Consider the following 24,563-nt stretch of genomic DNA (forward strand, 5'->3'; position numbering starts at 1 on the left):
TTATTAAAACATGCTATTATGTCCAAATCATTGTGCTTACTTCCTAGGCTCGTAAAGTTTTGGAAGATGATCTTTGTTCGCAGGTTGCATTGTCACCACATGTTTTTTCTTTTTTGTTTGTTTGTAACCATAAATATCCTCATTAAGTAAATCAGATGTACTTGTCAAACTGGGAAGAGGACACAAAAAGGTCACACATGTACAAAATAATAATAAAATGAAAGATTCAAAACGAGTTTCTTACAGCAAAATGTAAAACTTAATTGTTTTTGGATATATTACTTACTTATATCCTTCATTCAAAAACTTAAGAAGGCTGTTAGTTTAGTGTCTTCAAGGCATAATGCTGTTTCATTGAGCATCGCAACAATCAAGCCTGAGATAGTAGTGTACTATGATATAACCTATGAAGAAATTGATGCACTGGATGCAAAGTGCACTGTTTAGTCTACCCAGCAGGTGTTCCAGAAGATGGCCCTGTACTGTTCCGTAACATCATGAATATTTGTGATGTATATACGTTAGTGATATATTCATCACTGACAGAAAATTTAATAATCACATTTTTCCTTCAAGTTTCTGAAATGGCAGTTGATGAGATCATATCTGAAGAGACAGCTATCAACCCACACTTTCAGCATGAAGTAGGACTACAATTACCAGAATTCTGAAATGTGGATCTAGTAAACCTAGAGTTGCTCTAGGAAAATAAGTAAGATGTGACATGTGTCCCAGATCAAAGATGAGAAAATGAAAGGTTGCTGTATTAGTTATAGCGCACAAATATGCAGTGACTAAGAAGTGTGAAATGACTGTGTTCAAAGCTATGTAAACTTGTTTAATTTCTGGTTTAAGTCATTCGCATTATTTCATTGCTGTGTTTCCTGCTGCCATCCATTAATACCAGAATGTCAACAACTACTTTGTTACTTTAAAATCTTCAACATGTTCACTGTGGCTGACACAAAGGTCAATAAGAGCTACTAGCCACGAGCTTTTAAGTGTCAGCTGCAGTGAATGTGCAAAACAAGAAAATTTTTGCAATTTAATTTAAAGTCCTATTCAGCTTCCTTTTTCAGACGTGTTTATTTTTAAATATTAAAACTGATGAGAGTTTCATTACAAGACACCTAATTTTGAAATCTGGATGACATCATCCCAGCACTGCAACAAAATATGCACCATACACAACAGGTTCAATGCAATCTCTCCTCTCCACAAATTTGCACCTCAGATGTGTTGTATGTCATATAATACTACAGTTAATTTTTCATATATCTGAGCAAAACGAGTTATTGTGTGTCCATGTTTATCTCATCTAGGCATTGCATCTTTCCCTTAACTTCAGTGTGCTTTACAAGAAAATTTGTATGAAAAGTTTTCTGTGTAAATTACCTATTCTACAGCTAATGCTTGTGTAACCCAGTGTGCCATTCAGGTGGGTTTACTGGTGTGTCAATATAATTGTCAGGTTTGGTTTGAAAGGGGTTCTTGAAATATATTCCCACATAAATTTTTATCTATTCTCAGTTGCAAAATATATTACACACTGTCAGTGCCATTTCAATGCAAAGATTTTAAATCATGCTGGGGAATATACCAATAACACAGTTGCAGCATACCTCAGAAATTTAATTTTAGTTGCTTCAACCAATGACAATTACGGACCAAGTCTTGCACTGCCCTGTTTTGTGTATTAACCTGTTGGCTGGCATGAAGGTGCTGGTGGTCACAGCAGATTGCTCTGCTGGGGCCAGCACTGATCTCATGGTAACAACCAGGTATCAGCAATTTTACACTTTAATCTTACCGAGGAAAAATATTTACTTATATTTGATATCCCTTACCATTTCAAGACAATTTTTCGGTTTGCGGTATTTTTATTTAAATGACTACAAAGTTATTCATGAATTCAGTTTTAGATACATATTTAACATAATATATTTAACTGTGTAAAGGATAATTCCTGAAACAGTAATTAGCATTCTAGCTGTATCTTTTTAGCCAAGGCTGTACAGATGTATATACTTCACACTAGTTCCTAAACGACTGCTTAACACATTGACTACCATGCTGCTGACAGCAGAGCAGCACACTTAATGCTGTATTCCAGACCTAATCATGTCAGGGCCAAGAAATGCAGCAGATAATTTCTCAGGGAGTACTATAATGTAAACTTATAACTAAAAAGGCCATTTCCAATTATGTCTACCAAGCAAATTATGCTTTGAGTCAGTGATTTCTTTTGCCATAACTGACTAGTGAACACGCATGCCATAGGATGGTGAATATTTGTACTTTGCCTGTGGGAAGCAGCTATGCACATAGTCCAATTAATGTTGAAATTATCACCTGGGTATTTTAATTAAATTTGGTCTACTATAAGCAACATGATAAAGGAATCAAAAGAAAGACACACACAGATTTAATTTCTTTATTAACAATGCTCGGATTTCCACATCACCATGGAGGTACCAAGCTGGATGCGTTACTCATTTTTTTACGTGGCGAGTTTCCCCAGTAGGCCTATAAACCATGAAACAGACAAAAAAGCTACTTCTCGTTGTCTTCTCTTCCTTGGACTTTCACTTCAGAAACTCTGAAACAGCCATTACAAAAACACATTACACCACTCACAAACCTGGATTCAGTCACTGCAATTCAAATCTATTTTACTGTCAAAAATACTGACTATGATCAATGATTAATTGTGAACATTCAAAAGTTTTCAAATGTGCAGGTTACTGTTAGAATACAGTTACTACACAATTTTTGATCAGGAAAAAGTTACGATGATTGCAACTTAAATACCGAAGCCATTTGTTATGAGAATACGCCGTTACCACAAATAATCCTCATAGATGCATTGAAAGAAACTTTACTGAGTAACATAATGCATCAGAATACTATAAGCACAAAGAATGAAATTTCTGTAGATTTACCATACATTTTACTTTTCTTGCGCATGATAAGATTACTAACGGAAGTTACTCACCGTCCATTGTCTGGAATATAAACTATCCTTTCTCGTCTGCAAACACGTGCTTTTGCAGCAAGTATTATCAATTTTTTTCCGTGATTGAAAAGCTTTAACGCACACAAATCCCGCCATCATACACAAATCCACAATGCATCAGCATGGCATGTTCAAAGAATATCCGCGTTTCGAAAACTACCAGCGATATTGGCTTGCATGAGAGCATGATATGACGTCATGATTCCTCGGGGCCCGCGAGACGCTTCTGTTGGTCAAAGTCCATACTGCGCTTATCTCTGCGAGTCCAACTGCGATTTCCGTGACAAGCCGCAACTAAGAGTCGCAAGAAGCGACTAAATAGTGCAGTTAATAGTGCCATCTGTTGGCCAAAGTTCGTACTACGCTGTTTCTCTGCGATTCGCTATCAAGTCCAATTAAGATTTCTGTGACAAACTAGGAGTCGCAAATAGCAACTATAAAGCGCAATTAACGTTCTTTTCCTAGTGCTATCTGCTGACCCACGTTCGTACTTCGTTTTAAGAACCTTGTGCCTCACAAGATCGATGTACTGTGTCTACATATTATATGACGACATGCACATTCAGCAACAGTTATGGTTGGTCATACACAGCTGTGACTCTGAATGTATTATATCAATAAGAAGTATTATTGTCTTTTTCTCCTGGAAATATCATTTAGATGCAAGTAACCTATAAAATGTGTTTCATCCTGCTTCCAATATGACAATTTTGGTTAATACTCCACATGCCCACAGGACTTTACAATGTTAAGACAGCAGAACTCAGACATCTGTAAAAGTGTAATGAAATTAAAAAAAATAGTGTTGAATTATATGAATGCCTCACTTTTGTTCTGACACAGTTCAAGAGTCTGGAGAAAAATTTTACACCTGGTGTTCTACATGGCAACTGCACACACAAGAACTTTTTGCCATCACTAAAACCACCTACATAAGTAAGCTTTTTCTGGGTTACCTTCAAGTACTGCACTTAAACTATTCCTGATTTAACTGCAAGATCTGTACTTCCCACTTTCATATCAACAGCCTCAAAATGCATGGCGGAAAATTTACGGGTATAGGATGGCTTAACATGTGTAAAATGAGATTTTCATTATTTACTCACTGTATTTAACATTTATGATTCCTTTCAAATTACATAACAACTTCAATTAAACACAGTTCAATCACTCATTCTGAACACTTATTTCATAATTATGGCACTTTTAAACTGCAAATCCTCTAAGAGCTGTCTTGAATCTTCACGATTCTCTCCCAAGATCCTTGATGTGGATAGATACGTACAGCAGAAATCAAAGTCGGAACTGCGTCTGCAAAATCACAAGGATCATTAAACAATTTTGCTGTCACTAATTACAAGCAATGTAACTGACAGAGTAGTATTACTAATATTTGCTGTAATGAAAGCCACTCAGTGGGGGATGTTTCACACTTGCAAGAACGATCTCATTTAAGAGTTATTGGTAGATTTATTTGTTTTCGTCAGGTTGATTTGAAGTCTTTAATTCCTTATTTTTCTACAAATTAAGGTCATCGAAACACTTAGAAACTAACTTCTCGTCTGACTAAGCCAGTCTAAAGACGCGGTTCGGGTACCTGTGAACATACCAATACGTTAGAATTCGTTTTCTAAACACGAACTATTACGGTACATATTAATTACATTATTAATATTTTCACAATTGTTTCTTTAATACAAAAGTAAAGCCAACGGAAGAACAATTGTACAACATACTTACTAATGACAGTTTTGTTGAGATGCAATTTTCTTTGTAAACAAGTGTAACTTTTCAAACGCTGATAGGTCGCTGAAATCGCAGGAGTCACAAAGATTGCAGAAGTCGCAGAAATAGCAAGGATAGAGTGCGTTGGGATACAAGGGATACAAGATCTGGATTCCGTAACTGCAACAAATCACAGTTAAGAATAACAGATACTGAAAAGTAGCATTCACAGAAATCACTGCTATCAGAAAATCGCAGTTTAGCCCATCACTATTCGAATCTGACACTGACAGTATTCCTGCTTTGACTGTCTGGTAGCACCGGTAGCAACTAGCAACTATAGCTGGACTTGTTTCAGTAGAGTTCTGCAGGTCTTGACAGCTACTCTTAACTGAATTTAGCGTTTTTATTATTTAATAGTTTAAAAGTTTCATATGCTCTTGATTACGCTAGTGAACTTCAATAATTTGACATAAAGTATATTAATCATAATTAATGTACGATCTACCTTCGTCCTTTTCGTTTCTAACCATAGAAGCTCTGAAAATGTATAATGTCTTTGATGTAACGTCTTTGACGTTCAAGCGTCAGTTGCTGTGTTGTGTTTTAGTTGTTAGGGTATGGGCGTGGACAAATTCGTAATTCCAAAAATGCGCTTTAAACTTATGTTTATGTTGTCCATAGTGCTTTTGCATGTAGCATTGAGTGAGTGTGCCAAATTATTTTGTTTGTTTACAAAATTTTAAGTTATGATTTTGTGTTTCTCTTTCATTAAGGAATATGCATATGAGTCACCAATCATTTCCGAATTGCAGTTTCAGCCAATTGTACAATTCCACCCGTTATTCAAGATTCATGGTTTTCTTGGGAAAATGGGAAGAGTACCATTACGGAGATCAACGGAGATTCAATGTCGAGGAAGGGGCGCTGCCTCGCAATGAAAGAAGAATACCATGTCAACTACACGTTTGTTTTCAAGGAAGATACGTTAACTTGTTATAATTGTGTGAAGCTCATTGTACGGACAGTGAACGTTCTAGAGAAAATAGAGAGTAAGTGCGCTTAGATTTGATGTGATTCTCAATACAACAGAAAAAAATCCTAATAAATCATACCCGTAAAAACTTGTCGACATTTGATTTAAGAAATCACTTAAAAGCACTTGGATGGGATATCAGTTCCAACCGTACAGATATGCGAAACACGTGATCAAATGTTTTAGATTGTATAAATTGAATTGTAATTACTGATTGTCAGTTGACTCTAGCTGATGTGTAAGACTTACGTGGTTTGGAAATACATTGTTTGTGCCCAAATAATAGATATGATTTGGGCATTTATTGTCGAACTGAGTGCAGCATGAATGCTGTTCTTTACTTTGAGTAAACAGTTGTGCTTAGTTCTGATGTATCAGTTGCCTTTTCTTAACTGTGTATGACTGCAGCTTAACAGATCAGTAGTTGTGGCCTTGTGAAGTTGTCAGTCTAATTTTTTGTTCCTGGTTTAGCCATGGTTAACCCTGAGAAGTGTGTACCGGGAACAGTGTTCAGCAATGGTAAAAGTTACATAACAGTATTTAAAAACTGTCCATAAGAATGTACTCTGGGAGATTATCATCAGGTACAGCATTACTTAATTATGCAACCACTTTGCCAGTTTCTGGTTATAAAGTAGAAAGTCAGACCTGAAAAATGTTTTTTTTATGTTATTGTTATTTCTTGTATGTTTGGTAGTTTGCTGTGTTCTCTTGTGTAGTGAGAAAGTAGTACACTAAAGTAATACAACAATTATTTTGTAAGATTGGATATATACTTTTTAGTGGTGTAATACAGTCATGTGCAAATAGCTTTCTAAAAGGAAAATATTATTTATGTAGATCCGGACTTGGAGATGTTTATATACACTTACAGCATATTAATAACAGTTGCACCATCAAATTGCTTAAATATTTTCCAATACATTTGGGGAAAAAAGGTTATGTGCGATGTAACAAGATTGCAGTACCATGCAGAGAATTCAGGTTATGATTGTATTTGTAGCAAGTGCAAAATCTTACACAATCCTGTGTTTATGCAGCACCCTGTGTCACAATTGGAGCAAATGAAGAACCAACAGTTGAGAGAGTTTGCAGAGGTTTACATTCAGATCAACAACTGATAACACTTTTCTCAGAAAATTATGTGCCTGTTAATTGTCGGTCCAGTTTAGAAGGAGTGTGGCAGTTTGCATACCAGGTCAGTATTTCTTTTTATAGTTGTCTATTTAATTGGCATTTAAGTTCTTCTCCACTATTTTTTTCATTTAATACTATGTGGCAACTTGTCTTGAGAAATTAGGAAGTCTTAGGTTATTTGAATTCAGAGAAAGAGTCAGTGAATTGTGAAAAGATTTGTTTTGGGGAGGGGCAGCTGACAAAAAAAAAAATGTACTAAGTCATTTTTGTTACACATATCTGAGCTTCTGCATTGGTAACATTGGTGGAGTTGTGTATGGTAAGGTCAAGATGCACGTTAAATTTTAATGTTGCTAATTGTGGCTACCTTCAGTGACCTACAGAATCTTTGTTATTCTCTGTGGATTCTCAGGCTCTTGATCTGTTACACACTGCATGATTGTCAATAAAATACAGTGAAACATGCTTGTGAAATGGTCATGCACAAAAAAAGCAGAGGTTGGTTTGTAATTTTTTAAGAATACAAACATAGATCCATATTTGAACAAACTTTGTTGTTTCCTTGCAAAAAATTTAAAAAAGTGCTGAATATTCAGCCTTTGTTCAGTTTTTCCATTTTTTAACACTAACTTCAATGCTTAATAGTACCTATAGTGTCATGCTTCAGGTTACTATAACAGTAGTGTGAACAACATCCAGTTTGAAACATCATGTAGTGTTGCAACCAAAATCTATTGTTATTATATTCCAGGGCAACGGTTTGAAGCATGTTGCTGTAAATATTTCTCACATACTTGACATTATCACATAGTGACATATCATGTCACAAAATGGTGGTGAATCTGTTTCTGTAATATCATTAGTTTTATCAGTCAGACTGAAAAACTCCTGCAGTAGAATGATCAGCAGCCACTACATATTATTCTGACACAAAATTTTCTTGTGTGACTCTGTTTGTCATTTTTGCTTCATTTTGTGAGTACCTCAAAGTTCCTAGTCAAGATTAGGAATACTGTGGAATTAAGCATATTATTCTGTGTTGACATCTGACTAGGTTTAATGGATCAAGAGGAATAGTTCATAAAGTTATTGGTTTTGACCACTGACATAATATTAACAGCTGCTGTGATGTCCTCTTTTCGTGTGTGTATTCACAGCAGGCCAGTTGTTACTTGGTGAAGACAACAAATGTGGTGGGGATGGGGGGGGGGGGGGGGGGCTTTTGGTGACAGACTGAGGTGTAGCTTTTCCCAAGGACTAGGTTGAGTTGTAAAGTGGTGACATTTTGGCTTTGAGTTGGCAGATTGAACAAATGTGAAATTAAAATATCCTGGATGTAGTGGCAGACTGATTGGTAGCTTAGACCATTTGAAAAAATTACTACTGATTATAGTCCCATATTGTATACAGTTTTTGTTGTGTGTTTCCTACATTACTGGTCAAAGCTGATGACTTGTATCCAATATTCCTCTTTATCCGCTTTAATAAGCCATAACAATGTAATCCTGCAGATTTTATATGTAGTATGAGCTTTCTCATTGTGTCTGAAGTTTATGATAAAACAGTATAATTTTTTGCAGTAATGGTGACTACAATGTATTAAATTTTAACTTTATTTTATGAACACTAACAAAATCATCAGGTTCGTATTCGTCATGTTTTCAGTTCTAATTGGAATTGGAATAATCACTAATAAATGTGGAGAAAATTAGAATATCATTCCCGGCCATGAAAACTAGTGAAACCAAACTTGTTTCTTCATTAAACAAAAATTGATTCATGGGAATGTAGACTTTCAACCTGAAAATATTTTGGTGAAATAGTCTCTAGCCTATAATGCTGTATTTAAATATGGTCACATACTGTCCATTTATAGACACCTAATGTGGGAAAGCTAAATATTATATTACCACATACAATCTTGCTATATAGTTACAGAAGTAACAGTATTGTGAGAATTATCACACCATAAAATTGGTGACAAGAGACTGAATTAATCATAATATCCAAATTAATACTAACTGTAACAATATCTGAGCAGTTTGAAGTAAGTGAAGGCTGAAATCATCAGTTGTCATTGAAGTCATTAATATAGAAAAGGACAAGTAGCATATGCTTTGTTGGTCTGTGTTATTTTGTTTAATTAATTATCTAAAATGACATATCAATCTGTCTTTTATAATGGTGGTCTGAGGTGAAATGTCATGATCACAGTGGAGGAGAAAGGTGTTGGTAAAAGTCTAGAATAGGTCCAGTGGCGTAATTATGTGTTTCGTGCAGGAATGTTGTCAGCACTTGATGTGAACAAAAGAAAGTGTGCGGCTGTTTGTGTTATGCAGCCATTGAGAGAGCAGCAGGCAGACGACTTGTTTCGAAGCAATACATAAAGGGTGAAACATTGTTGTAAACAAGGATTATAAATGCAATTGCTCCTTGTCTAAGTGACAGTTGTTTACACTGTGATAGTATTTGGAAACCAAGGAAATCATCATAACCAATGATATATTTGAAAAAGCAGTGAAATATATATCTGCTCTGTGTTTCTACACAATCGGTCTGCATGAGCACACTGACTAAGTGGATCAGTGTTTTCTAATTAAATCATGGCAGAAGGTAGGTGGACCAATCTTTATTAATATATTGAATGTGCTGCTCTTTTACGGATAAACATCAATCGGCATACCTTCTCCCATGATTTAATTAAAAAACATTGACCCACTTACTCATTGTTTTTGTGCAGATCAATTGCGTTGTCATTTTACCATCACATTTGATACATTTTTGTCTCTCTGTAATTAATCCATGAGACATGCCCCAATGGATGACGTTGCTGTGCAGAACTAAATCATTTAAATCAGTCCACTTTATAGCACTCACAGCCATAGTCACAAAATATTTCTCTGAAAGCTCACGAATAAACAGAAAAACATCAAACAAGACATTGTTTTCAATTTTGCTGGTAGAAACACATTGCCTCACTTCTCACCTCTTCTTGGTTATCTCAGTCATACTATTGGCTATGTGAAACTTACGCGTTGCCAACATATGAGCAGAAGATTAGCACCGCTGTGACTGTCGCTGGCCCTGATGTAGACTTTAGCCAGTGTGTTCATGTGCATTGTTCTGAGATTGTTCCGTAGTAGTATTGGAAAGTTTGCTTAAAAAAGAATGGCTGTTATCAACCTGAAGGTTAATTTATTCAAGGTTTCTTGCTTGTGGCCACTAACGTTAATGGATACTCACTAAACATTTACTTAATGGTAATGAGTAAGTAAGTAAATAACAATACATGTTGTTTTCTTCAGCCTGCAGACTGGTTGATGCAGCTCTCCATATTAACCTCTTGGTTATTGTTATTGATAATTATGTACTCGAAAGAATAATGTCGTTATTGTATTTCTTTGTCTTCCACCAAGCAGTGGCTGTTTCAGTTGTGTGTGTTTTGGGTCCATCTGCTATTTGGTCTGACATTTCTTCTTCCTCCTGGGTGCTAATGGAACTTTCTTTTTGACAATATTGCATTGTATACTCTTTACATAGCTCCACAAATCATTTCTGTAACCCACCGTCTTTCGTGCAGCTGTGATGCTGCTGTAAGTGACCATTTCTTACTCATTGATGAATATAACTGCTCTACAAAACTTCATTTCATAGCCTGAAATCTGTCCTGTCTTCCTCTTTCTGTAGTTACACATTGCTGCTATGTCTGAAGTTTGTTGAAGCCACTGTTTGTAAAATGTCATCATTAGATCGTGCCCAGTTTATTTTGACCCCCCCCCCCCCCCCCACTTTTTTCTGCCATGCTTCATAGGATAAAATTTGATCAAATTGATAGGGCTGCTCTAAAGGATGTTTTGTGATTATAATATTATTTTGAATAAAGGTTTTCACATTGAGCAAAGACAATTGACCAAAGTGTGGTTACATTGTAACAGGCTCTTCCGCTGGGTGTTGATATTGGCAATTTGTTTTCATCTGTTGTAGCCAATTGGTTTATAGTATCCAGTTGCCATTGATAATTGCAGAATGATTTCTGCCAGCAGAATTTCTGCTTTGATTTGTTTTCTATGAGACCGGAAGAAAACTGTAACTGCTGACAGACTGACCAGTACATATAGCCGGGGGTCTAGGATATGTCGGGAGTTGGGAAAGCCAACAAATCTCAGCATGAAAATACAATTGCCACAATGGATTCATGTGTAGCATAGCCCAAGATATACGTCCATCGTTGCAGTAACCTGCTTATTTATGATTTTATTGAAAATTCCAAGAATGTGGTTAAATTCGAACCTAACAGAATAAAATAAAAACTAACTTTATTTATGAGCCATAGGAAATTATGACGAGCATTCTGATAGGCTAGTGATGACTGACTCGCGATTCATAACATTTAATTCCTGTCATTCATAGGGTCAACAGTTACTAACTACAACACACAATGGAAAACCTGCAGTGTACCATAAGTGCACTTTTACCACACAATTTCCTTCTTTTTTTACCTATACATATTTCGCTGAAGTTTCGGTGTCATCAGTGATTTAATTTTATTTTCTTAATAACACATACTGATGTCTGCATAGCTGTCTGTCATCGGTAACTAATAAGGATGTTCCTGTATTATGTTACTTATGTATAACATCAGTATGTCAATGGTGAAACTTCACCCGAATGTGTATGGGTCAAAAAGAACAAACTTGTATTCGCTCAGTTGCGATTTGCTGAATTGCTTTTTTGAAACATTAATTTGTAAGCAAACATGAACAAAAAGATCATTATACTATTATTAGATAGTAATCATAGGATTAATATATATCATATTGATGTGGATTCTTAAACTTTTTCATCGGCAAACACTTTTGTTCAGGCACTTTTCTTTGTGAACTCACTCATCATTCCAAAGGTAATTAATGCTGACAGTGTATACAGGCAATATATAATAGTTTCTCCATGTACTTCTCCACTCCAATGTTACACAAACAACCACCTTTGCCGAATCCCTGTTCAAGTAAATTCTTACGCACAAACAGTATTTGACTAAAACTGCTTGAACTGGATAAATATACCATTAAAGAACTATGATGAAATATTAGATTAAAACAGTGAAAGATAAGTTCATGTTTAATAGGATGGATGCGACTTCTTCTCTCACAGTTGTTTGAAGAGTGGGTTAATTTCCAACACTACTGCTTTCTTGACATTCCTGATGGTGTGAGGATTGTAGCAATATTTGATTTATTGGCCACTATTGTTCAGACACAATATATGTCTCAAAAATTCTGCTACGTATTGGCGTTAATGATATGGGCCTGTAATTTATTGGATTACTCTTATTGCCTTTCTTGAATATTTGGGGGGACCTGTGCAATTTTCCAGTCTTTGTGTATGGATCTTTTGTCGAACAAGCAGTTGTACATGATTGTTAAATATGGAGCTATTACATCAGCATACTCTAAAAGGAACCTAATTGCTATACAGTCTGGACTCGAAGACTTGCTGTTATTAAATGATTGAAGTTGCTTCACTACTCCAAGGATATCTTGAGTCAAATTATGGAATATTTGCTTCATCATCTTTGGTGAAGGAATTTCGGAAGGTTGTGTTAAGTAACTCCACTGTCATCGTTAGTATTTCCATTGCTGTCACTCATAGAAGGCATAGATTGTCTCTTATCGCTAGCATACTTTACATATAATCAGAGTATCTTTGGATTTTCCGCCAGGTTTCAAGACAAACTTTCTTTGTGAAAGCTATTATAAGCTTCTCTAATTGAAGTCCATTGTAAATTTTGAGCTTCTGTAAAAGTTTGTCAGTCTTGGGGATTTTGCATTTGTTTAAATTTGGCGTGGTTTTTTCCTCCATCACTGTTCTGGCCCATTTTGTGTATCAAGGGGGATCAACTCGCATCATTTGTTAATTTATTTGGTATAAATCTCTCAATTGCTGTCAATACACTATTTTGAATTCAAGCAACATCTGGTCTACATTTACGAAGTCTGTTCAAAAAGAATTGGAACATTGTGCACAAAATTTTTCTATGCTTACCTTTTACTTACTGTATGTTGTCTCCTTCGAAATACTCTCCTCCACAATTGACACACTGCTCTCAGTGCCATTCCCACTTCCAGAAGCAGTCTTGGTATGCCTCTTGTTGGGTTGCATGAAGCATCATCTGCTAATTTTCTTTTAGCTCGTCTATTGTTGCAAATATCCATTCTTTCAACAGTATTTTCAACTTTGGAAATAACAAAAAAGTCTGCTGGGGCCAGGTCTGGAGAGTATGGAGGATGAGGCAGCACAATGATTTCGTTTTTTGGGTGATAGCCATGCACCAACTATGCATTCCAAGATGCTGTATTAGGATTTCATGACGTTATCCTACTGAAATGTTACACTCTTCTGCATTCTCTCGGACATTCATTTGTTGACTGGCAACCACAGTTTCGTTGACATTCCTGACATGAGCATCATCGGTCGTTGTCCAAGGGCCCCCTGAATGAGGGTCATTTGTAACTTTCGTACAGCCATTTTTAAGCCATGTGAACCATTTATAACAGCAAGTATGGCTTAATCACTCATCACTGCAGACTTCCTGCATTATTTAGTGTGTCTCTGTAAAGGTTTTCTTGAGTTCCATGCAAAATTTAATCCAGACCCATTGCTCCTCTAACTATGCCGTCTCGAAATTTGCAAACTGTGTGACACAAGATTCCACTCAATAAAGCACTGAACAATAACTAACTGACATACAACAATGAAACTTCTGGCAGTTTCACATTAAACACAGGTGTGTTTAGCGATGCTAACCACATTTCGCTCCAGCACACCATTGGGGCAAAATTAAGAACATTCTGGAAGTTTTTAAATGAACCTCCTACATTGTTAATTTGGAAGGAGTGGAGATGGTCTCTCAGGAAGGCCTCAAACTAATTTTTATCTACTTGTTTGAGTAGGTATACTTCTCATTTATTTTTGGAGGATTTGGGAGTTACGGGATTCAGTCCTGCTACAGCCACCCTGTGTTCACAAATCCCTGTATCTGTTTTGATGTTCATTATTAGTTCAGGATTATTTGTTGCTAAGAAGTCAAGTGTGTTTTCACAACCGTTTACTTTTAGAGTGGACTCATGAACTAACTGCTCAAAATAATTTTCAGAGCATGCATTTAGCACGATTAGAGTTGATGTTTTATGCATACCTCCGGATTTAAACATGTATTTTCACCAACATATAAGGGATAAATTGAAGTCACTACCAGCTACAATTGTATGAGGCGGGTATGTGTTTGAAATTAGATTCTAGTTTTCTTTGAACTTTTCAGCAATTGTGACATCTGAGTTAGGAGATAGGTAAAAGGATCCAGTTATATTTTATTTTGGTTCCCAAGAATGGCCTTTGCCCACACTAACTCAGAGGAACTATCTACTTGAATTTTGCTACAAGATAAACTACTACTACTACTAACAGCAACAAACATTCCACCTCGAACTGTATTTAGCCTATTCTTTCTGAATACCGTTATGTCCTTCGCAAAAATTTCCACTTAACGTATCTCTGTCTTTAGCCTGATTTTGGTGCCTATAACAATTTGAGCATCAGTGCTTTATATTAGTGCTTTGAGCTCTGGTGCTTTCCCAACACAGCTACAATAATTTACAACTGTTATTCCAATGGTTCCTGGAAGCATGTTCTTGCTGTGTTCAACCAAACCCTTTGAGGCTTAATCCTTCTGTTGTTCCCCAAAGCCCTCTAACCTAAAAAACCACCCAGTCCACGCCACACAGCCCCTGCTACGCATGTAGCCTCCTGCATGTAAGGGACTCGTGACATATTAAGTGAACCTGAAACCCCACCACCTTATGGCACAAGTTGAGGAATCTGCAGCCGACATGGACACACAACTGTCTGAGCCTCAGTTTCAGACCCTCCACTTGGTTCTGTACCTGAGATCCACAATTGGTCCTGTCAAGTATATTGCAAATGGTGAGCTCTGATTTCATCTTGCAAGCAACACTGGCAGTCTTTACTACTTACAGTAGCGGCTTGAAACCAGAGAGAATCTCTTCCGGTCCAAAGTGACTCACATCATTGATACCGACGTTAGCCACCACCTGCAGTTGACTGCACCCTGTGCTCTTCATGGCATCTGGAAGGACCTATTCCACATCTGTTATGCACATGGAGTGCACATAGGCCTTCTTCCCCTCTTTGGCAGATATGTCCTAAAGGGTCTTCATAACACACCTACCAATAATCCCTCCCTCTGTGATTGCCCGTATCTTGCAGGCTGAGAGGTTTTCTGTGAAACAGGGTAAGCGATTGCATCTGGCTGAGGAACAGTGTCAGCCACAGACAGTACCCGGAATCTGTTTGTCAGACTAACTGGGGAGACCTTAAGTTTGGCACCCTGGGTAGGCTTTCGTCACCTGCCATGGCCCTAGATGGCCTCCCACACGACCAATGTTGAAGGATTAACCTTAAAGCAAGCTGTAACTGGACTGGACACCTGTGCTAACTGATTGGCAGACTTGTGAGTAATGATGATTGTCCATTGGATCCCCACAGCCAGCCCACAGCAGTGATGCCCATCCATTGCAGCCTCAAGCTGTGTAACCAAAACCATCACAGCTTAGAGCTGAGAACGAAGTGATACCAACTTTGCTCACATCTGCACACAGCAATCACAGTCCCTGTCGATACTAACAAAGAAAGCCACTTGATTACCTGGGAACCTTTTCCATATGCTCATACCTTCATTAAGTCTGCAGTGGGGCACCACGTTAATGTTTCCTGAAAATATAAGAATACGGAATCTGCCTGTTGCTCTTCATTTGTGTTTCATAGGATATCTCGCGAGAAAAGGGCAAGCTGCGTTTTGTACAAGCAATGCTTTCTAAGTCTGTTCTGGTTGTGGCCAGAAGCTTTTCCATCTCAAGGAAATTTATTATATTCGAATTGAGAGTATTTTCGAGAATTCTGCAGGAAAATGATGTTAGGGGTACTGGTCTTTAATTTTGTTGGTGTGCTCTTTTACCTTCCTTTTATGCAAGAGTCAACAGCACTTTTTTGTAGTCGCTTGGGCTTTCTGCTGGGGGGAGAGATATGCAATAAGTAATGGGCCAGTGCTGTAGAGTACTTTCTGTAAAACTGAAAGTTGGGATTCAATCCGGACCTGGCGACTTCCTTGTTTTCAACTCTTTCAGTTGCTTCTGTACATCAGGGATGCCTATTACAATGGGCTCCATACGGGACTCTGTATGTTTGTTTGATGTACAATCCTCCAGCATGAATGATTTCTCAAACAAAAAATTTAAGACGTCGGCTTTCTTTTTGCTGCCTTAGTTTGAAGATGCAACACAGTGTGTTTCACTGTTTCCTTCACCTCTGCGTAAAGTATTTATCTTTGAGTTTTTCAAAAGTTTGGTAGTTTCATCATTAAACTATTTTAACCTGGCATAGAGATAGAGTTTTATCCGCCAACTTCATATTTCCCAGTTTTCCAGCATTACATCTAAATATTTAATCATCATGACTGGGTCAGGCACCACATTACTAATGCTGTATTTGAACAGTACAGGATTTTTTAGTCATCTGTATTAACTTACGTTTTTCTACATTTAAAGCTGGCTGCCATTCACAACATCAAATTGAAATTTTGTCTAAGTCATCCTGTACCTTTCTGCAGTCATTCAGTATTTTCTTCCCATATACTACAATTTTATCAGCAAACAGTCACAGACTGGTGCCAAGCCAATCTGCCATATCATTTATGTATATACAGAACAAGAGCTGTCCTATCACACTTCCTGGGATCTGTCTGTATGACACCTCTGTCACTGATGAACACCAGCATTCAAGGACAACATACTTGATTTTATTACTTAAACAGCCTTTGACTCACCCACATGTCAGGGAACCTGTTCTGAATGCTCAGACCTTTGTTAACAGTCTGTAATGCTTTCCAGAAATCTTGAAGTATAGAATCTGCCTGCTCCCCTTCAGCCTTGGTTTGTGGGATATAATGTGAGAAAAGGCAAGCTGAATTTCGCATGAGCAATGCTTTCTAAAATCATGCTGATTCATGGACAAGGTTTTCATCTCGTGGAAATGTATTATATTCGAACTGAGAATATGTTCAAGAAGTCTGCAGCAAACCAATGTTAAGGACATGGTCATATGATTTTATGGATCCATTCTTTTACCCTACTTTTATATGGGAGGTATCTGTGTGTGTGTGTGTGTGTGTGTGTGTGTGTGTGTGTGTGTGTGTGTGTTCCCCCCCCCCCCCCCCCCCCCCCCCCAGTCATGATAGTTTCACGATGAATGGAAACTAAGTTAGGGCTTAGTGCTGAAGAGTACTGGGTGTAAAATGGAACTGGTATTCCATTGGGACCTGGTGACTTGTTTGTTTTCAATTCTTTCAGTTGCTTCTCAACACCAGCAGTGCCCCCTTCTGTGCGACGGACAGGTGAAGGTATGTCTAGACAATCCTCCTGCATGATTTCTTAAACACAAAATCTAAAAACTTGAGCATTACTTTTGCTGTCTTCTACTGCAACACCAGACTTGTCAATGAGTGACTATATAGAAGCCTTTGACCCACTTCGTGATTTTACGTTGATTCAGAATTTTCTCAGTATCTCAACAGAATATTTTGCTAAGGTATGATGGTGGAAGTTGAATGCTTCATGCACCAGTATTTGTAAATACACATGAATTTCTACAAATTTATGCCTGTCAACATTTCCACCTTCTTTTTTGAACTAAGAGTGCAAGTCTGCTTTTACATCATTTTCTGACTTCTGTTATTAAACCACGGTGAGTCTTTTCTGTCCTTAATCCACTTAGTCAGGATGTACCTCTCCAGAGTGCAATTTACAGTCAGTTTAAATTTTGTCGATTCATGGCCTAACTAGGATGACAACAACTGTTTATCCGATCTTTCCGGCATTAATACTCTTCTATAGATTAGATTAGTACTTGTTCCATAGATCATGAATACGACACTTCGTAATGATGTGGAACGTGTCAGGTTAATAAGAGGTGTCTATACAAGATATTACATTACACAAAGTATTACATGACTCTTTTTTTGTGGGCGTTGGGGAAATTACCCACTTACTATATCCAAAAATTCATCTAATGAGTAGGAGGAATTGCCATTAAGAAATTCTTTTAATTTCCTTTTAAATGCTATATGGCTATCTGTCAGACCTCTTCTGAGCCAAAGTTAGATTTAACCTTGACTAGTGAAGATCATCCTTCCTCCTAGTATTGTAGCCATGTACACTGCTATTACTTTTGAATTCGTTCGGATTGTTAATAACAAATTTTGTAAGTGAATATATATATTGTGATGCTACAGTGAAGATCTCTACCTCTTTAAATAAGTGTCTGCAGGATGATCTTGGATGAGCTCCAGCAATTATCCTGATTACACGCTTTTGTGCAATGAATACTCTTTTACTCAGTGATGAGTTACCCCATATTATGATGCCATACGAAAGCAGAGCATGAAAATAGGCGTGGTAAGCTAATTTACTGAGATGTACATCGCCAAAATTTGCAATCACCCTAATAGCATAAGTAGCTGAACTCAAACGTTTCAGCAGATCCTAAGTATGTTTTTTCCAGTTCAACCCCTCATCAACACATACACCTAGAAATTTTGAATATTCTACCTTAGCTACTGATTTATGATCGAAGTCTATATTTATTAATGGTGTCATTCCATTTACTGTGTGGGACTGTATATACTGTGTTTTGTAAAAGTTTGATGAGAGCCCATTTGCAGAGAACCACTTTATGATTTTCTGAAAAACATCATTTACAATTTCAGTAGTTAATTCTTGTCTGTTGGGTGTGATAGCTATACTTGTATCATCGGCAAAAAGTACTAGCTTTGCATCTTCGTGAATATAGAATGGCAAGTTATTAATATACAGGGTGTTACAATAAGGTACGGCCAAACTTCCAGGAAACATTCCTCACACACAAAGAAAGAAAATATGTTATGTGGACATGGGTCCGGAAACACTTACTTTCCATGTTAGAGCTCATTTTATTACTTCTCTTCAAATCACATTAATCATGGAATGGAAACACACAGCAACAGAACGTACCAGCGTGACTTCAAACACTTTGTTACAGGAAATGTTCAAAATGTCCTCCGTTAGCGAGGATACATGCATCCACCCTCCGTCGCATGGAATTCACAGAAGTGTACCCGTGGAGGCCAGTCAGCTGCTGATAGTGCCTGCACATGCTGTGCATGGTACGGGAACAACTGGTTCTCCTGTAGCACTCTCCATACAGTGACGTGGTCAACATTACCTTGTACAGCAGCAACTTCTCTGACGCTGACATTAGGGTTATCATCAACTGCACGAAGAATTGCCTCGTCCATTGCAGGTGTCCTCATTATTCTAGGTCTTCCCCAGTCACGAGTCATAGGCTGGAATGTTCCGTGCTCCCTAAGACGCCGATCAATTGCTTCGAACGTCTTCCTGTTGGGACACCTTCGTTCTGGAAATCTGTCTTGATACAAATGTACCGCGCCACGGCTATTGCCCCTTGCTAATCCATACATCAAATGGGCATCTGCCAAATCCGCATTTCTAAACATAGCACTGACTGCAAAACCACATTCGTGATGAACACTAACCTGTTGATGCTACGTACTGATGTGCTGTAGAGCAATTAGTTGCATGTCAACACAAGCACCGAAGTCAACATTACCTTCCTTCAATTGGGCCAACAGGCAGTGAATCGAGGAAGTACAGTACATACTGACGAAACTAAAATGAGCTCTAACATGGAAATTAAGCGTTTCCGGACACATGTCCACATAACATCTTTTCTTTATTTGTGTGTGAGGGATATTTCCTGAAAGTTTGGCCTTACCTTTTTGTAACACTCTGTATATTAAGAACAGCAGAGGACCCAAGACCGAACCTTGTGGCACCCCATTCTTGATTGTTCCCCAGTTTGAGAAATCACCAGTTTTTTGCATATTATGTGAACTGCTTATTTCAACTTTCTGCACAATTCCAGTTAGGTATAATTTAAACCATTTGAGTACTGTCCCATTCATACCACAGTACTTGAGCTTATCTAGAAGTATGCCATGATTTACACAATCAAAAGCCTTTGATAGATCACAAAAAATCCCAATGCGTGTCTTCCGGTTACTCAGAGCATTTAATATTTCACTAGTGAAAGTATATATAGCATTTTCCATTGGAAAAACTCTTCTGGAAACCAAACTTACATTTTGTTAAAACTTTATTTTTACAAAAGTGTGAAGCTACTCTACAATACATTTCTTTTTCAAGAATTTTGGATAAAGCAGTCAGAAGAGAGATCGGGCAGTAGTTGTTGACATCAGACGTATCCCCTTTTTTATGCAGTGGTTTAACAATGGCATACTTCAGTCCATCTGGGAAAATACCCTGCTTCAGAGAGCTATTACATATGTGGCTTAGAATTCCACTTATTTCTTGGGAACAAGCTTTTATTATCCTGCTGGAAATACCATCAATTCCATGTGAGCTTTTATTCTTGAGATAGTTTATTATCTTCCTAATCTCAGAGGGAGAGGTGGGTGGAATTTCAATTGTATCAAATCTTGATAGATTTGTTATCTTCAGTAACCTGTCAATAAAGTCAGAAGTCAGTCCTGTTTGTTGCTGCAAGTTCCAAAATATTTCCATTGTTTGTGGGTTGTCAAAGTACCTTCTCAAAACAGTTTCTGGAAAATGTGTTCAGAATAGCTTCACAAGACTGTCTGTGCATCTGCAATGAATCCATAGATGTTTCAGTCTACACACACAAGGAACCCCTTGAGTGTGAGGTTGCAAGTACAGTCTGTACAATCTTTAGTAAGGCTCAATTGAAAGTGTTGTGTTAACAGTTATGAGAGGAAAAATATTAGCTGTTAATGACTCACCATGTGCATCTGGAGGGCAACAGAAAATGAGCGTCCAGGAGGTGCAGAGATCAACCTTCTATGGTATGTGTGTATTACACTTCACAAAAATGGACATCGTTGATATCCAAGAAATGTTCAGAACAAACCATTAACTTGCACCATGAACACCGAATGAAAAGTGTTGCACCACAGTGATTGCAAAGGTTCGCATCATGAAGGTCAAAGGCGCACTTCTCAGGAGTTTCAAACTGTAGAGGATGTTCAGCTAGGCATTCTCTCCTGAAGAATGCATATAGAAACATATTGTTGCAGCAGTAAGATGAAAACTGATGGAATGTGATGGCATGCAACCAAATGCAAAACAGTCTGTCTTGGAGCTTCTCAGAAACAGGCTATCCTTCAAGGCATAGCTGAGTATAGTGCAATAATATGTTTTATAGGCACAGATAAAACAAACACCCAAAGCAAGAATTTGTCCAGTAGTTTCAGGTGGTATGAATTTCAATGTCACACACTTTTCAGAAGAGAAAGTTTGCTCTAAAAGAGTATGATTTTTATACGCAGACCAATAATCAAGAAAAAGCAAGTTTTTTGACCACCTGTTGGCCAAAAGCAGTGCTCATACCATAGTTGTAGTTCTCTTGCCCTCATATTCCCTCTCCTGCTTGCTGTGACGTAAATATACCCTCCTGCCTGTGTAAGATCACGCACACGAGAATGAATCGTAGGGAGGCAGGGCACCTCCAACTTCTCATGGCACAATAAATAACTTTCCAGCCAGTGTACCATCTAGATTAACAGTCAGCATAATTGTATATGAATCCGTTATGGCATTGATGTTAGTTGATCTTGATACAACTATCCTAGTGTCCGTAATTTTCAGGGCTCCTTTCATATGCATTTCCTCTTTAAATCCCGATTGGGCGGAGTTGAACAAAAATCTCTTTCTCAACAATAGGATAAGTGTGTTTATCTCATTTGCAAATTTTCTGGCCGATTCTGCAGTTTTCTGTGCATCATCAAGTTGATATTTTGTTTGAAATTTTGTTATGTTAAGGCTTCCATTTTGTAGCAGTGTTTTAAGTTGTACGAGTTTCCCTTGAAATCACTGTAACCTATGTCATGCACAATTTGATGTGCATAGTGTGGTATGTCACTATCGTCCATATCCTGTAAACTGTATGGAGCTTCCTTGAAACATACAAACACCAGTTTTTGTAACAAGTGCACTTTGTCATCCCTTGAATATACATAGTTTTTCTTATGCCCTACATGGTCATGTTGCTGCAGACTTATTCAACATCAGTTCATAATTGTTTTTTTTACTACACTGCAGATAATCTTTGAAGTACATGGTTATGTTTAGTACCCACTCTTTGGGCAATGATTATCCTTCACTACATTTCACTGGAAATGAGATTTGTGGCTCCCTGTCCAATAAGGGTCATGAACTGCATCGTATGACACCTGTTTCAGTTTCACTTTCACTTAAAAACATATTGTCATCATTGTAGCTCCCATGTACATTGTTCGCACAGTCGAACATGTATGACACTGTACCTCCCACTGACTCATCTTGCAGAAATACTAATGTTTCATCTGCCACTTCTTTCTCACTATACGAAATTCCGTGGTTTCCTTTCAGATGAAATGTCAACTGTTGTTGTAGATATTATGTAGTGTTTGCTTTGTTTATTGTTGCCATTGCTCTACTTCGTATCAAAACCAATATCACTGTAGCGATCTTGTGAGTTACTCATTGACTAAGCAGTTCGCTGGCCGTGGTGGCCGAGCGGTTCTAGGCGCTCAGTCTGGAACTGGCGACTGCTACAGTCGCAGGTTTGAATCCTGCTTCGGGCATGGATTTGTGTATGTCCTTAGGTTAGTTAGGTTTAAGTAATTCTAAGTTCTAGGGGACTGATGACCACAGCTGTTAAGTCCCATAGTGCCCAGAGCCATTTGAACTAAGCAGTTCAACTACGCTCCTTTGCCTCATTCTGTGCTCATCATGGCTACCTCCAGTCCCACCCCTGTCGCCATTTGCAGCCAGTATGCTAGCTGCATGCTAGACAATATCTGGAGTGTTGAATGGCGTAAACATCACTGGCCTTTCATGTCATTGTACTTAAGGGGTTCCTTGTCAGTAGGTTCAAGTTGCCTCCAAGTAATATTGCGTGATTGGCGTAATACCGTGCTACTGAGTGTAGGATTTCTTTAAATGATTTTACAGCTGATACTGCATATTGGATGGTGGGTGAAAACATCCTACGATTAACTTGAGTTCACCTAGGATGGTTATTCGAGCCTTGATAACTTCACAGTCAGACTTAGTTTTGACCTTGATAAGCATAATATTTTTGTCAACTGCAGTGAACACTCTCCCTTGTATATGGCATCCAGCTTGTCTTTTTGATACATTTTTGATGCCTCATTAAATATTTCACAGCTTTCTACTTCATGTTTCACCCACCTCTCAGTTCAGAGTATAATGTGAGTGTGATAACTTTTCTGGAGGGTGGTAAATTCATGGACTTTGTTACGATTGCATTGGCAGGTAATTGTTCAAATTTTGACATTCAGAGTGTCATTACTTTGTAAACCATCTGATTTCGATCTGCACGTATCGACTTTGACTGGTGAGTGGTCATCAGAGGACCTCGAACAATCATCTAGTGCACTCCACTAGTACTCTGTTATCTGAATAGTTGCTTCCTCTGTGTAGTGCATCCCTGTACGTATTGAAATATGGCTTCCCGGCTAAGACACAACTTGAAAATATGGTCATTATTTTTTATTTACTTAAATTTGCCATATTTCGTGACAGTACCTTTTCCGTTAGACGTTTGCAAGGCGATATTAGTCTTGGCTTCAGTTGTCTAAGTATGATTCCACAATGCATCTATGTCAGCTGCAGAAATGACGTGGTTCAACATGTTTCTCTCATTTTGGTGTTTCAAATACAGTTTCTTCAAATGTAGTTTCTTCTTTTTAGTTAATACAAAAATAATAGTAACATAATTCAAAATTATTTATGACTGCGACCTTCACATTGTTCTTCTGTCAACACACACCAAGAGTTAGCTGCCGACTGACTATAGGCAAACACGACTCCTACATCAAAGATATTTTACACAATTCACAAGTTTCCACTTGTTATCAGTCTCTTGGCTATTCTTCGATACATTTTCTAATAGTAATCAATATGCTTTTACTCTCAAAAACAGAAGTAAATTAACATATAATAAGACAAATTATAATAAATTCTGACAAAAATATAAGAAAACATTTACAATTTGGTATTGACAAATATGGTAAAAAAATAACATCTCCCAGATCCATTACAACAGCTCCCCAGGGCTTTTGTTGTTATGGACATATACAACAAAATCCCAACCACACTCAGTGATGGATCTGTATTACACAATTAATACACTAATGATGCAGTCTGATAACCTCTTCCAAATTTGGACTCTTTGAATCTGTGGACTTATTACTGGCTGTTGTTGCAATGATACTTCCCCATCAACCTCATACACAAAAAAAAAAATTCAAGTAAAGAAATTATTTGACATGACAAATATACATGGTATAAAACATACATGAGAAATATTCTAACATACAGATTGAAAATAATAGGAAGGTAAAACTCATTTCCTAGAATAAGATTTAATTAAATTTTTTTTTTATATTAATGTTAATTTCATTATGCTTACATATTGTAA

At 37.5% G+C, this 24,563-nt stretch overlaps 1 protein-coding gene across 1 annotated transcript in view; it reads left to right on the top strand.

The window, feature by feature from the left end:
• Positions 1-5,312: 5,312 nt before the first annotated feature.
• LOC126470401 (uncharacterized) overlaps positions 5,313-24,563 on the top strand; it is a 125,363-nt gene continuing 106,112 nt past the window's right edge. Inside the window, exons 1-3 of the mRNA XM_050098247.1 lie at positions 5,313-5,446; positions 5,557-5,793; positions 6,818-6,975. Coding sequence (XP_049954204.1) covers positions 5,362-5,446; positions 5,557-5,793; positions 6,818-6,975 — 480 coding nt within the window. The 5' untranslated portion in view covers positions 5,313-5,361. The remainder of the gene's footprint in view (positions 5,447-5,556; positions 5,794-6,817; positions 6,976-24,563) is intronic.

The sequence above is a fragment of the Schistocerca serialis genome, chromosome 3 (assembly GCF_023864345.2).
Source record: "Schistocerca serialis cubense isolate TAMUIC-IGC-003099 chromosome 3, iqSchSeri2.2, whole genome shotgun sequence".
Taxonomy (NCBI): domain Eukaryota; kingdom Metazoa; phylum Arthropoda; class Insecta; order Orthoptera; family Acrididae; genus Schistocerca; species Schistocerca serialis.